This window comes from Anastrepha obliqua, chromosome 4 (genome assembly GCF_027943255.1).
Source record: "Anastrepha obliqua isolate idAnaObli1 chromosome 4, idAnaObli1_1.0, whole genome shotgun sequence".
Classification (NCBI taxonomy): domain Eukaryota; kingdom Metazoa; phylum Arthropoda; class Insecta; order Diptera; family Tephritidae; genus Anastrepha; species Anastrepha obliqua.
The window spans coordinates 66,031,395-66,044,562 of record NC_072895.1 but is presented as its reverse complement, the minus strand read 5'-3'; the positions used below and the strand labels follow the sequence as shown (position 1 = coordinate 66,044,562).

Genomic DNA, 13,168 nt, shown 5'->3' with positions numbered 1-13,168 from the left:
CCTTGGTGGCTAATTCACATCATCCCTGCGAGACCTTACCCTCAAATCGTTCATGCAGTATGTCAATCGTGGTGTTTGCTGTGTGGCACGTAGCGCCGTCCTGTTGGAATCACATGCCGTCTAGGTCCATATGGTTCAATATGGGCCATAAGAAATTGGTTATCATCGTTATGTAGCGCTCGCTGTTGACGGTGACCGCCTCACCAACGTCGTTTTCAAAAAAGTACGGACCAATGACGCCGCCCGCCCAAAATCCACACCAAACGTTAACTTTTTGAGGATGCATTATCACCTGGTGAACCTCGTGTGGATTGGTGTCGTCCCATATACGGCAATTTTGTTTGTTAACACAGCCATTCATCCTAAAATGCGTCTCGTCACTAAAGATGATTTTTCGCCCAAAACTGGGGTTCTCTTCCAAACGATTCGAAGCCCAGTCAGCGAACAAACGGCGTTGTCTATGGTCATCAACTTTGAGCTCCTGGGTTAGTTGGATCTTGTACGGGTGTAGGCTTAAGTCCCGACGCAAATTTCGCCAAGTTGAAGTCTGCGAAAGGCCAAGTTCTTATGCACGGCGAGGAATAGACTGCCTCGGGTTCTGCTGTACACTTTCACGGACCGCGGCAATGTTCTCGGCTGATCTTGCGTTCCTTGAACGTACGGGTGTTGGCTGATGGTTTACTGACCCGGTCGTCTCAAATTTGGCCACCAAACGTTGAAGAGTCGACTTTGAAGGGCCACCACGTCTACCGAAAAATGGGCGCAATGCGCGCAACGTTTGCGTTAATGAACACTCATTTTGATAATAAAGTTTTATCATTTGAACGTGCTGTTCAATCGTGTAACTTGCTATGATGATTTGGTATAAACAACTGAATAATAAACAAAATATTTGACAGATGTCACCAAAACAAAACAAAATGGCTGCCACAGGGCGCCAAAATCGACCCGCGCCAATTGAAAAACCCTTTACTTGACGGTAGTACCGAGAGGATCGGTATTTAGACGGTAGGAGGCTTAATGCGGATTACTGACGGGGTTTCGGCGCCTTGGATGCTTCCTCCTTGTGAAAAAGACAAAGTTTTGTTTATTATCTTATTGACCTCACTCAATTGTAAAATTCGGCAAGTAGTAGCGTCTTTTGGTCCCGTGTAGAAATTTATGAACATTTAACAATGAATATTACATATTCGTTATTTTTGCGTAAAATTTGTGCGCAAATGGCTTAGAACTGATTTAACTGATACTATCGACGGAATCGACGAAACCAAAATTGTACGTAATTATGGTCGCTGTTACAGTATCAGCACCATAAATACTATTCGCAATTTCAGCGGCATAGCTTGCGTTTTCATTTTCGCCTTTACCGAAGAAAAACTGTAACCATTGGTAACTCCCTGAACGAACAAAAAATAGCAAACGAATTTTTTTAGTGTGAAATATAAACTTTAAATTGTTTGATCGATACTTACGAGATACTGAGCACTACAGCCATCTACCGAGAAAATAATGGGATTCTTTTTCTTAAGCTAACATTAAACCATACTTTGATTGATAAAATTTTGTAATATTTGATTAATTAAACTTTGATTGTTTTATTTTTAAAAGTTCATTTTCAAATTAACTTTCGATGTGTTTGATGTCTTGAAAATTCACAAATTCATTTTTGGCAAACTGTTTCACACGTTCACCAAGTTTTAATACTTCATTCTTCATTCGATTATTCTTCTGAATCATTTCTGTATGCAGGTCGATCATATGGCTTTGTTCTTCAAATTGAACTTCCATTTGGTTGCCTTTAGCGCAGAAAATTATCGAAATCGTTCACCAAATCGAGTATTTCCTGAAATTTACCATAGATTGCCAACGACATATCATCTTTGGAATCGAAATCGGTATGACTCATAAATTTTCGAAAATCCTGCTTTATGGGAGCAGTTTTGAATTGCTGTTGCTTCGACTTTATCCGCAGATGTTTTGATGAAATACACAGCTTTAAAGAACTTTTGACAGACCTGGGGCTTTGTTTGCAGTGTGAATTTTAAGTGGCTACAAGAGTAAACTTCTATAAAAAATTAAAACTGTGGATTATACCTTGATCAGGCTGTTGGCTTACTGCCGTTATGTTCGAAAACAAACAAAAAAATTGTATCTTAGTTAATTTAAAGGGACAGATACCTGTAATATTAAATTTTTTTTTTTCATAAAATGTTAATATAATCCTTTAAGAATATGTCAAACAATTTTTAGAACGAAAATTTAAGTATTGCTTATATTATAGATCGTCAACCGTGACGACTCTATTCCTTTCGTTCGAGCGCTGGGAGAGGTAGGTATAGTTATGTTGCCGACTTTAGACGCGTTTTTCTCAAAACTATATTTTTCGAATTGGTGTACACGATAACTCGAAAAGGTATTGACGATCTCCATGAAATTTTGCACACATCTTTTTTATGATATTACTTTCTATGTGAATTTAAAGTTTTGGAAAATTTTTCGAAATAATAATTTTTTCGAAGTAAAAATAGTAGGAAAACTCGCCCAAAAATTCATTTTTTTTAAGCATTTTATTCCGCGAATTTTTTTCCCCCATTTTTGTATAATTCATATAGAAATTATGACAGTAATAAACAAAAAAATTTTGGTTTTTTGTATTCAGGTCACTGACGCCGATGCTACAATGCCCGCCGATTGAGAAGCCCCGCTGTGACCTTCCTGGAAGAATTGAGTGTGCATCCGCAATTTTAAATGATTAAAATAAAAAAAAGATTTTTATATTAAAATAATGGCGCAGAAGCTTGGACGATGACAACATACAATGAAGCGACGCTTGGAGTGTTCGAGAGAAAGGCAACGGCGAATATCGTAGACGATGGAACGATGAGCTGTATGAGCTTTACGACGACATAGACATAGCGCAGCGAATAAAGATCCAGCGGCTTCGTTGGCTGGGTCATGTCGTCCGAATAGATACAAACGCTCCGGCTTTGAAAGTATTCGATGCGGTACCAGCTGGTGGTAGCAGAGGAAGAGGAAGGCCTCCTCTGCGTTGGAAAGATCAGGTGGAGAAGGACTTGGCTTCACTTGGTGTGTCCAATTGGCGCCGGTTAGCACGAGAAAGAAACGACTGGCGCGCTTTGTTAATCTCGGCCAAAATCGCGTAAGCGGTTATCGCGCCAATTAAGAAGAAGAAGAAGAATATAAATATAAATAAACTCTATGCCAATTTTGAAAAAAATATATTGACTTCTTTATTTTAAATAATTTTAATGAAAATCAGTGAAAATATGGCCGTTTACAGGTATCTGTCCCCTTAAGCTTTCTTGCTTGCTTGGGATTTATTTTAATTTTGCCCACTTATCACAGATTTTTCGATCAAAATTGCTTGAAACGCGACGCGGACATAATGTCCCGTTATCCGAATATTGGGATAACATTGGTATGGAAAAATTTATGAGAAATCTGTGTGTCCGAAATTTGTATGACCTTTGAAACTGCCCGACCAGAAGCTATGCCGTAAAGAATAATTTTATTGTACCTTCTCTTGATAAATATAAATTTGCAAATCAGGTGGCTAAAAGTAATTATGAAACTCATGATGACATAACACAAAATTACGTTAGTTCAACAGCTGTGCATCGGTATCGCGATATGCGTGACTTTTTGTTTTTCATTTTCAATCATCTAACATTAACCTAACTATCGCTGGCTATTTTGACACTTCCTTCTTAGTTCTCTCCATAATCAAAATATAGTAAGGTAGAGCCGCTGAGAGGCACTTTTCCCATTTTGAAACTCTCACTTCCATTGTACGCCTTCGCTTTGTGCTTTCATTCAAATAAATTAGAAATCAAAAATGTTTTAACAAAACTGTATTTCTTCTCTGTCGTAAAGGCGATTAAAATTTAGATAAGAACGTGATAATGTTTCGATTTTTTTAAGTTTTAACTACATGTGTGCCATTTACTTAGAATCTGCTACATTTATTCACATAAATAAATTATATTTGCATTCAACATTTTTATACCGGAAACCAAAAATAAGCAAAATCAATTCATGCCTAAACGAATAAACGCAAAAAATTAAATGCCAGGAACATGTTGTACAAAACGTCCTTATCAGTATTTAGTGGCTAAATATTTATTTCATTATAGTATTTAAACGTCTTAGCACAGATTGTACCAAGTTTAGTGAATTGTTGGAGTACTCGGTTTTCAAAGCTTCCTTCAGTGCGTTTACATATTATATAACTACATTATAGTTTTCTTGCCAATTGCCTTCCACAAATGTTCGATTACATTGAGATGAGCCAATTGACCGGGTGCTTAGTAAAGGGTGTTTTTTTTAGAGGTTAGGTTTTCAAGTTGGCACTATTTTTTTCGTAGATGGTCTTTTTGACAGCTGTCACTTGATTTATGTTCAGTTTGGTTTGCCATTTCATAATGAATAGACTTACACCTGAACAACGTTTGCTAATCGTGCAAATTTATTACGAAAATAATGGTTCGGTTCGCGCGACGCATCGAAGAAAATTTTGTTCAGCGATGAAGCTCACTTTTGGTTGAATGGGTATGTCAATAAGCAAAATTGTCGCATTTGGAGTGAACATAATCCACAAGCCATTGCTGAGACGCCGTTACATCCTCAAAAAGTCACTGTTTGGTGTGCTCTATGGGCAGAGGGAATCATTGGTCCATATTTCTTTAAAAATGAAGCCGGTCATAATGTTACAGTCAATGGAGAGCGCTATAGAGCCATGATTAATGACTTTTTCGTGCCTGAATTGGACGATGTTGATGTGGACGACCTTTGGTTCCAACAAGACGGCGCTACATGCCATACAGCGCATTATCTCGCGCCGTGGACCTGTGGCGTGGCCTCCAAGATCGTGCGATATAACACCGCTGGACTATTTCTTGTGGGGCTATGTGAAGTCGCTTGGATGAGAATATTCGGCGCGTTATTGCTGACATACGGCCCCAATTGCTGCAAAAAGTGGTCGAAAATTGGGCCTCCCGGCTGGAATTTATTCGAGCCAGCCGCGGCGGCCACTTGCCCGAAATCATTTTTAAAACATAATGGCAAACCCTTATCTTTATAATAAAGCTAAATTCTTGGCCATAACATTAAATTATATACGTTTTATTTCATCTTGAAAACCTAACCTCTAAAAAAAACACCCTTATGTGAATACGGTCCGCCGCCCACATTAGTCATTCAAAAGTGACGCACTCTGCGTTAATATCCCTGTAATGTGCAAAAATCCCATATTTTTAAATTCTTATTGCCACCATGTCAATATTCAATTACTCACATAACTTTGCAACATTTATATTAACCACACTAACAGTTATAAAGCAACGTTTTTACTTGATTTATGCTCCTTTGATTGTTTAGAAAATTAAATCTGCACAAATTCCGCACATAAATCAATGATAAATCATTTTTGTGCCGCTCTCTTCCAGTCGCTATTTTCCACTTAAAAGGATAACCAACCATTCATGGGCTCATGGCTTGTGGCTGGGATTTATGGGCGCAACAATCAACGTGAAATAAATCAAATATCTGATTTATTTTTCATTTATTGTCTAATAAATAGATAGCGCGAATCGACGAGTTGCTGCAATTTAGAGGAAAATGCTTTTCGTTATTCGTTGGTTGATTTGACTACGACTGTGCAGCAAAGGTGTTCGGTGTTGGGCACTTAGTGTTGATACTTTAGTTAGTGGCCGCTGCGATGCGGCACTGACTGCGCTGGTTAGGTTAATTGTGGTGGCGGGTGCGGGCGACTAGAGGTATTGCGTTAATAATGATGCGGAGAACGTGTTCAAATGTTTATTTTTTTTACTGTACCAGATGTATTTATATTTATATGAATTTTGTAACCACCCGTTATTAAATGAAAATTTGAATGCACCCTGTGTTAGGTTGTTGTATGTGCTAATGGTGTGTGTCGAAATTAAAGCTGATAAATCAGAGTCACACATCAACAGTTGGGGACAGCAAAATGTGACGCTTATTATTTCTGAAATAATTTGCTAAAACTATCAAAAACGTGTTTTTTTTTCGTTAACAAATATTTGCCGCTTTCGATTCACCACTTTGCTGCTCGCTAGAGAATTCCACTGCTCATCAAGCGATTGTGATTTGCAAGGTGTGATTTGGCAGGGATATTTTTTATTAGATTATATTTTGTATACTTCAGGCGCGCAATGCTTTGAAAAGCAAGGAAATTATATGACAGTTTGGGCGGCAAGTGGTGAGAAGCAGTAAATATTTTTAGTACAATTGAGTTTTGAAAGGGTTGGGGATCTTAGAACATCGACGTTATACACACCACACTGTGTTTTGCTACACACAAAAATTGAAAAACACCACACTTCTCTCACCTCAACCAGAGCTAAACCAAATGCAATGTTGGCCTCAGGGGAAATTTTTTGTGGTATTCATTACCGGGGTGGGTGTGCATTTCAAGAAAAGGTGTAGGAGTCTTGTTGCTTATTGATGGCACAATGGATGCCAAAGAATATTTAAATATACTGAAAAAAGGACTTAGTTGGCAGTGCTAAAAAGTTAGTTAAGTTTTACTACTGAGAATAAACTAAATTTTAAATTCTACCAAGATAATGATCCAAAGCATAAGGAGAATAATGTGCAGATGTGGATTCTGTACAATTGGTCCAGAGTTATTTGTTATTTTTTCTTTAATCCCCATTAAATGTTGTGAATAAATATGAAGCAGTACAAAAAAGACCCTTGGGGGAACCTGTTATCCCTATAGGGCGCGTCCCCAGGTGGTGGATAGGGGAACGCCTCCCAGATATGGAAGGTAGGAGAGTAGGTCTCCCGCGAACCACACAGGTCGAAGACGTAAACTTCGTTAAAAAAACTCCCTCAACCCAAGGTGTGATGCGACCCGTGCCTATTGGGTGGGTTTGGCAGCCGGGGGACTAAATAAGGCTGTCTTCGTACGGAGCCCTCCTGATATCAGGCCGCCTCAGGTTGTAACGGTGGCCTTGCCATGGTATGGGGCGCTGCCATGGTCGACCGGATATTTCCCCTTTATCCTCTTTGGTCACCGCGCATGGCGACATGCGCAGCTCCCTTGGCGGGGCAGGTGACCGTACGAACCAGATGTAATGAAACCACAAAAACCTAAAAATTCGGATGACGGGAAAACAAACACGGAACAAACGGACAAAATGACGGTAAAACATACCAACGCATCGACAGTACGGACTGATAAAAAACCAAACACGCGGACAGTACAGGACAAACAAACAGACAGACAGGAGGAAGCGACGGACGCACTTAAAAAACAGTCAGACAATTGGACAAGACGTACAAGCAAAGACGAACTGAGGATGACGGGGTCACCCTCAGAGGATGAGCTCTTGGCCTCCAGCCAAGAAACAGTTGAGGGCAAAGCTGTGGGCCACAGTACGCCAACAACTATAAATCAACCAACAACATCCGCTCAAGCCATGGGGCAAAAGCGTGGTAATAAAGGTCCCTCGAGGTATAAACTTTACCAGAGGTCTCTCGCTATCCTTGGCAGGATTCGGAAAAACGAGACCGAAGGTAAAGTGCATCCCAAAGATGAGACCGACAAGGCAAGATGTCAAAAGGTGGTTGATGAATACTTGGCATTCCAAGCCGCCAACAGGACAAATGCCAAAAAACGAAACCGCTCGCATGACGAAACTGGGAAGGCAACAAAAAAGCACAAGATATCGGATCAGGGTGCAGTTGCCTCCAAACCTATCAAGCGATTTAGTGAGGTGGCACGGGACCATCTCCAAATGGCATTGGTAGACGAAACCTCTAACCGCGGGAAACCAGTGCTTGACAAATGGTCAGAGATTGAGGCACGGTTGTCTCGCATAGTCGTTGACCATGTCATGGCGAACCCGGAGGGCCAAACACCAGGTTTCGACTCGGTGGAGGTAGTCCGCGGTTACCGAGTCATTAAATGCGATGACCAATTCTCATTGCATTTCTTGACTAACGTGATTGGTAAAATCCAGAACAGCTGGGAAGGCTTGAAACTCAAGCTAATTCCGGCTAGCGAGATTCCACGAAGGCCGAGGGCTCGCATCTGGGTACCAAACATGGAGTTTGATGCCAATCAACTAATCCCCTACCTTCAGGCGCATAATCGCTCGGTGCCGATGACCGATTGGTCGATCATCAAAGCGGAGGCTCCGCAAAGGCACAGCAGGTCATTCCTCCTTCTAATTACAGAAGAGAGTCTGGAACCACTGGAGAAAGTGGGAAACAAACTTCAGTTTGGGATCAGGAAGACCCAGCTGAAGATATTCCGTTCTGCAAACCCGGAAGAGGAGCAGGATGAGGTCGATGGTGCCAACGAACTGCTGACTGGCATGCAGCTAGATGACACCGAGTCCGAAAAAGGAAACCAATAAACATGGGTTTAAAGGTTGTCCAAATTAATCTGCAGCACTCACGGTGTGCAACGGACAACCTAACCGTTCTCCTGGCGGAGGAGGACGTGGACATCGCACTAATTCAGGAACCCTGGGTGCGGAGCACCGAGGTGAAAGGGTTCACTGGGAAAACCTACAATATCTACTATAAACGGATAGAAGGTAATCCCAGAACATGTATTGTAGCTAAAAAACATTTAAACACATTTTTAATTCCATTATATAGTTCACAGGATGTGACGGCTGTTGAGGTGGAAGCCACTGACGGAGTCAGAATAACGCTTGCCTCTATATACATGGCACACGAAAGACCAGCACCGCCTGAGGAGGCTCGTAAACTTGTGCAGGAAAACCCGAACAAAACCCTGCTTCTCGGATGCGATGCCAATGCAAGGCATGCCCTATGGGGAAGCTCCGAAACAAACGACCGAGGTGAGTCTCTTTATGATTTCATAATTAACACTAACTTGTCGGTATGTAACAGGGGTAACACTCCCACTTTCACCTTTCCGAGTACGGAGTACTTCAGGGGATGGGAGGAAGTGATCGATGTTACCCTTATGTCTGAAAGCAGCTCAGTAAGGTTAGACAATTGGAGGGTCTCTGATAAAAGGTCTTTTTCGGATCACAGCTGGATCCTGTACGATCTGGATCTTAATGTTGATCCGCCCTTACCGTATAGAAATCCATTAAGAACCAACTGGAAAAGGTTCAGAAATATAGTCAATAAAAGGATAGGAGAGATTCCCATCCACAAAATCACTCTCACCGAAAGCCTTGAGAGTAGGGTCACAACACTGGAGAAGGCATTTAGTAGGGCCTACAAAACGTCCTGCCCCATAAAATTTAGTAAAAAATCCCATCCCCCTTGGTGGAGCAGTGAGCTCTCAAAACTAAGGGAAAAATCCAGATCAACGTTTAACCTCAGCTACTCGACAGGAAATTGGCAATTGTACAAAGAGAGTCGGAGACAGTACAAGAAGGCAATTAGGGCCGCCAAGAAAGAGAGCTGGAGCGAATTCTGTTCGTCAATCGAATCAACCAGGGATTCTGCCAGGCTTAGCCGTGTTCTGTCCAAAGATCATTCAATGGCTTCTTGGGTCAAGAAACCTGATGGTACTTGGACAGCTACGACAGAGGAATCGCTAGAACTTCTGCTAAACACGCATTTCCCGGGGTGCAGCGTCCACGAAAGTGGGAGGGGAAGTATTAGGCGGAGCCAATATAATCCACAGCACCTCGCAAAAGAAATAATTACAAAGGAGAAAGTTGCATGGGCAATTAAATCTTTTTCACCTTTTAAATCTCCGGGGCCAGATGGGATCATCCCAAAGATGTTACAGGAAACCTTGGACTGTATCCTACCATGGCTAGAGGAAATTTTTAAAGCGTGTTTAAACCTAGGTCATATTCCAGATAGTTGGAAACTAGTCAAGGTCGTCTTCATTCCAAAAATAGGCAGGAGGGGACATGAATCAGCGAAGGACTATAGGCCAATCAGTCTTTCGTCTTTCCTGTTAAAAACCTTTGAAAGACTTTTGGATATATATCTTAGAAGCTCTTTGGAGAGCTCTGGTATATCTACTGCACAACACGCATACCTTAAAGGCAAATCTACGGAGACAGCGCTTCACGAGGTAATCGGAACAATAGAGGGCTCTCTAGAGAACAAACATTATACCATGGCGGCATTCTTGGACATAGAAGGCGCCTTTAACAATGTTAGTACAGATACGATCCAACGGGCGTTGATAGACTTAGAGGTGGACAATTGCATCAGTAATTGGGTCATCTCTATGCTAAAAACCAGGATCATCAAAGCTAATATGGGCAATATCAGTATAACCAAGAAGGTCCACAGAGGCACCCCACAGGGGGGAGTACTGTCTCCACTTCTCTGGTTATGCGTTATTAGCAAAATCTTAATAAAACTTAATAGAGGTGGGGTAAAAGCGGTGGCGTACGCTGATGATGTGGTGTTAATGGCGTCAGGACTGTGTCCTAATACGATCAGTGGGATCATCCAGAGGGCATTAGGCGAGCTTAACTCTTGGGCCACAGGCTGTGGCCTAGGTTTAAACCCACGTAAAACAGAGCTTATGCTTTTCACCACCAGATATAAGGTACCACCTTTTACCTTACCAAATATTAACGGACAAACTCTCTCACTATCACCCAGCGCAAAGTACTTAGGGGTAATTCTGGACTCCAAACTAAGCTGGAAATTAAATGTTGAAGAACGGGTAAGGAAGGCAGAAATTGCTTTATATGCCTGTAAACGTATGCTTGGAAGAAGATGGGGTCTTCAGCCTAAGCATACATTATGGCTGTATAAGACGGTTATACGACCTATTCTATCGTATGGTTCGGTAGTTTGGTGGAAGGCTCTAGGGAGAGAGTACAATACCAAACTACTCGGCAGAATACAAAGATCAGCATGTGCAATAACGGTCGGTGCAATCAGATCATGTCCTAGAGAGGCTCTCAATGTACTGACACACGTTATTCCAATAGACCTACATATTAAGAAGACGGCAACCATGAGTGCATTTAGGTTAAACGAAGCGGGTCGCTGGAGAGAAAAAACTTATGGTCATGCTAGTCTATTATTGCGACAAACTCAGTTAATCTCGGTGAGAACTGACTACATCGTCCCGACGGTAACTTTCAATAGGAATTTTGCCACTCTCTTTCCAACTAAGGAAGAATGGAATAAGGGATTCTCTCTAAACAACTTCGACACTACAGTCTATACGGATGGAAGTAAAATGGGCTGCGGTGTTGGAGCTGGTATATATTCTTACAGACTTAAAATTGAGAAATCTGTGCGGCTCCCTAATACCAGCAGTGTCTTCCAGGCGGAAGTACTGGCGATTGGGGAAGCTTGCAGGTTACTAATCGCAGATTTCTCTTTTAAGGGTAATATCGCTATTCTCTCGGATAGCCAAGCTGCAATCCAGGCACTGGGTTCGGCCACAACAACCTCCAAAGTGGTGGAACAAAGTAGGAATAGCCTCACCATCTTGAGTGAAAACCATAAAGTTACCTTAATCTGGGTCCCGGGACATCGGAACATTGAAGGTAACGAAAAAGCAGATGAACTGGCAAGAGGGGGATCTGCCATGAATAACGCTCTTGCAGAATTGGTACTCACACCATTAGGTGCAGTCAAGAGCACAATTTCCCAAAAATACCTCCGAATCGCTGACTGTAGGTGGAAAGTCCAGACGAAATGCAATATTAGCAGAACGTTATGGCCCACCTACAACCTCAAGCAATCGTCGGCATTAATAAGAATGAAACGACGGGATGCCTGGAGACTAACGGCGGTCATAACTGGCTTTTGGTCTATCGGAGAACAAGCAGCCAAAATGGGTATCCCTCACAATACATACTGTCACAGTTGCAAACAACCGGAGAAAAAGGAGACAATCTTCCATTTCCTCTGTGAATGCCCTGCCCTATGGAAGGACAGACTGTTAACCCTGGGCCAACCGCTGTTCGAGAATCTCGAGCAACTATCTGGCGTCGACGTTAACAACCTAATAAGGTTCCTTAACCGCACAGACTGGATATAGTTATGCTGTAAAAAACCGTTAAACAAGTTGGCAACGAGGATGTGGCAACAAAATGGCGCGAAAGCGCTAGTTGGATTCTGGAAGAATCACCACTTTAACCAACCAACCAACCAACAAAAAAGAAGCCAAAGATAAATAATAAGTGCAATTTTTTGCTGTTGTCGAAAAATTGAATTTATTTGCAATGTCAAAACGCATTTTTCACATACTGTATTTATAAGTATATTTTTAACCCTAGAATGGTAAACATTGCCTGTGAGGCACAGCAATTTTTTTGGGGTATTTTCAGTTCGCTCACTCATAGCGTGCGTTCGAGCCAACTCATGATATGATATAAAGTATTTAAGTAGAGGCAAACGTACATAAGTCAAACTTAATTTGCCTCAGATAATATTTTAAAAAATTTTTTCTCTCTCTTCTGTTGTAAATTTCATGAGATCGATTTCAAATTACATACCCATATTCCCACGATGGAGAGAATAATGAGATGGCGCCTATCGTGGTTCCGTTACTTTGCTCTCAGCGAATTTGACAATGAGTGACGTGATTTTAGCACCAATATGGCCAGATTAATATTTTCGTAACTTGATTTAGAATTTTTTTGTGAAATTTTTGTATTATGTTCTAATTAAAATGTAATGTTTATAATTTTGTAAAATATATATATTTTTAAAAATTAGTTCAATAGTTCACTTAGTTTTATTTAACTTTACTTTTTCTTTAAGATCTGGTCACATTGCCCATGATTGCGGTTATTGTTGATGTTTATGAATATTCGTTTCTTTTTTGAAATGCACGTTAATTAACCAAACGTTTTAGTGAATATTTACGCAAAAATAAGAAAATTCGTGAAAGTGTATAAGTGAAAAATAAGGAAAAATGAAATGTGCAGTGAAAAATTGTGATAGTAAGAACCTCAATAAAGCGTGTGATATATATATTAGTAAGCTTTTTTTTATATTTCTTATCAGCCAATATGACATTTCTCGCTTTATTTACATTTTTAATTTCCAACTTTTTCTTCTTCTTCTCCTTTCAACAGTCAAATCTATGCCCCGCTATTGCAGTGTTGCCTAGCTTTGGATATAAAAACGCATTTAAAGAAAATAAAATACCAAATTTTTATTGAATTACTTGAAAAAC

The 13,168-nt window shown here is 40.8% G+C and overlaps 1 protein-coding gene across 1 annotated transcript; it reads left to right on the top strand.

Annotated features, from left to right (window-relative positions):
• The first annotated feature begins 7,202 nt into the window (after positions 1-7,202).
• On the top strand, positions 7,203-8,426 carry LOC129244193 (uncharacterized). Its single transcript, XM_054881805.1, has one exon. It carries the CDS (start codon positions 7,203-7,205, stop codon positions 8,424-8,426), a length of 1,224 nt encoding a protein of 407 aa, XP_054737780.1.
• The last annotated feature ends 4,742 nt before the right edge of the window (positions 8,427-13,168 follow it).

Coding starts and splice junctions, on each gene's coding strand:
- LOC129244193 (XM_054881805.1), top strand. CDS start 7,203: ATGACGGTAAAACATACCAACGCATCGACAGTACGGACTGATAAAAAA.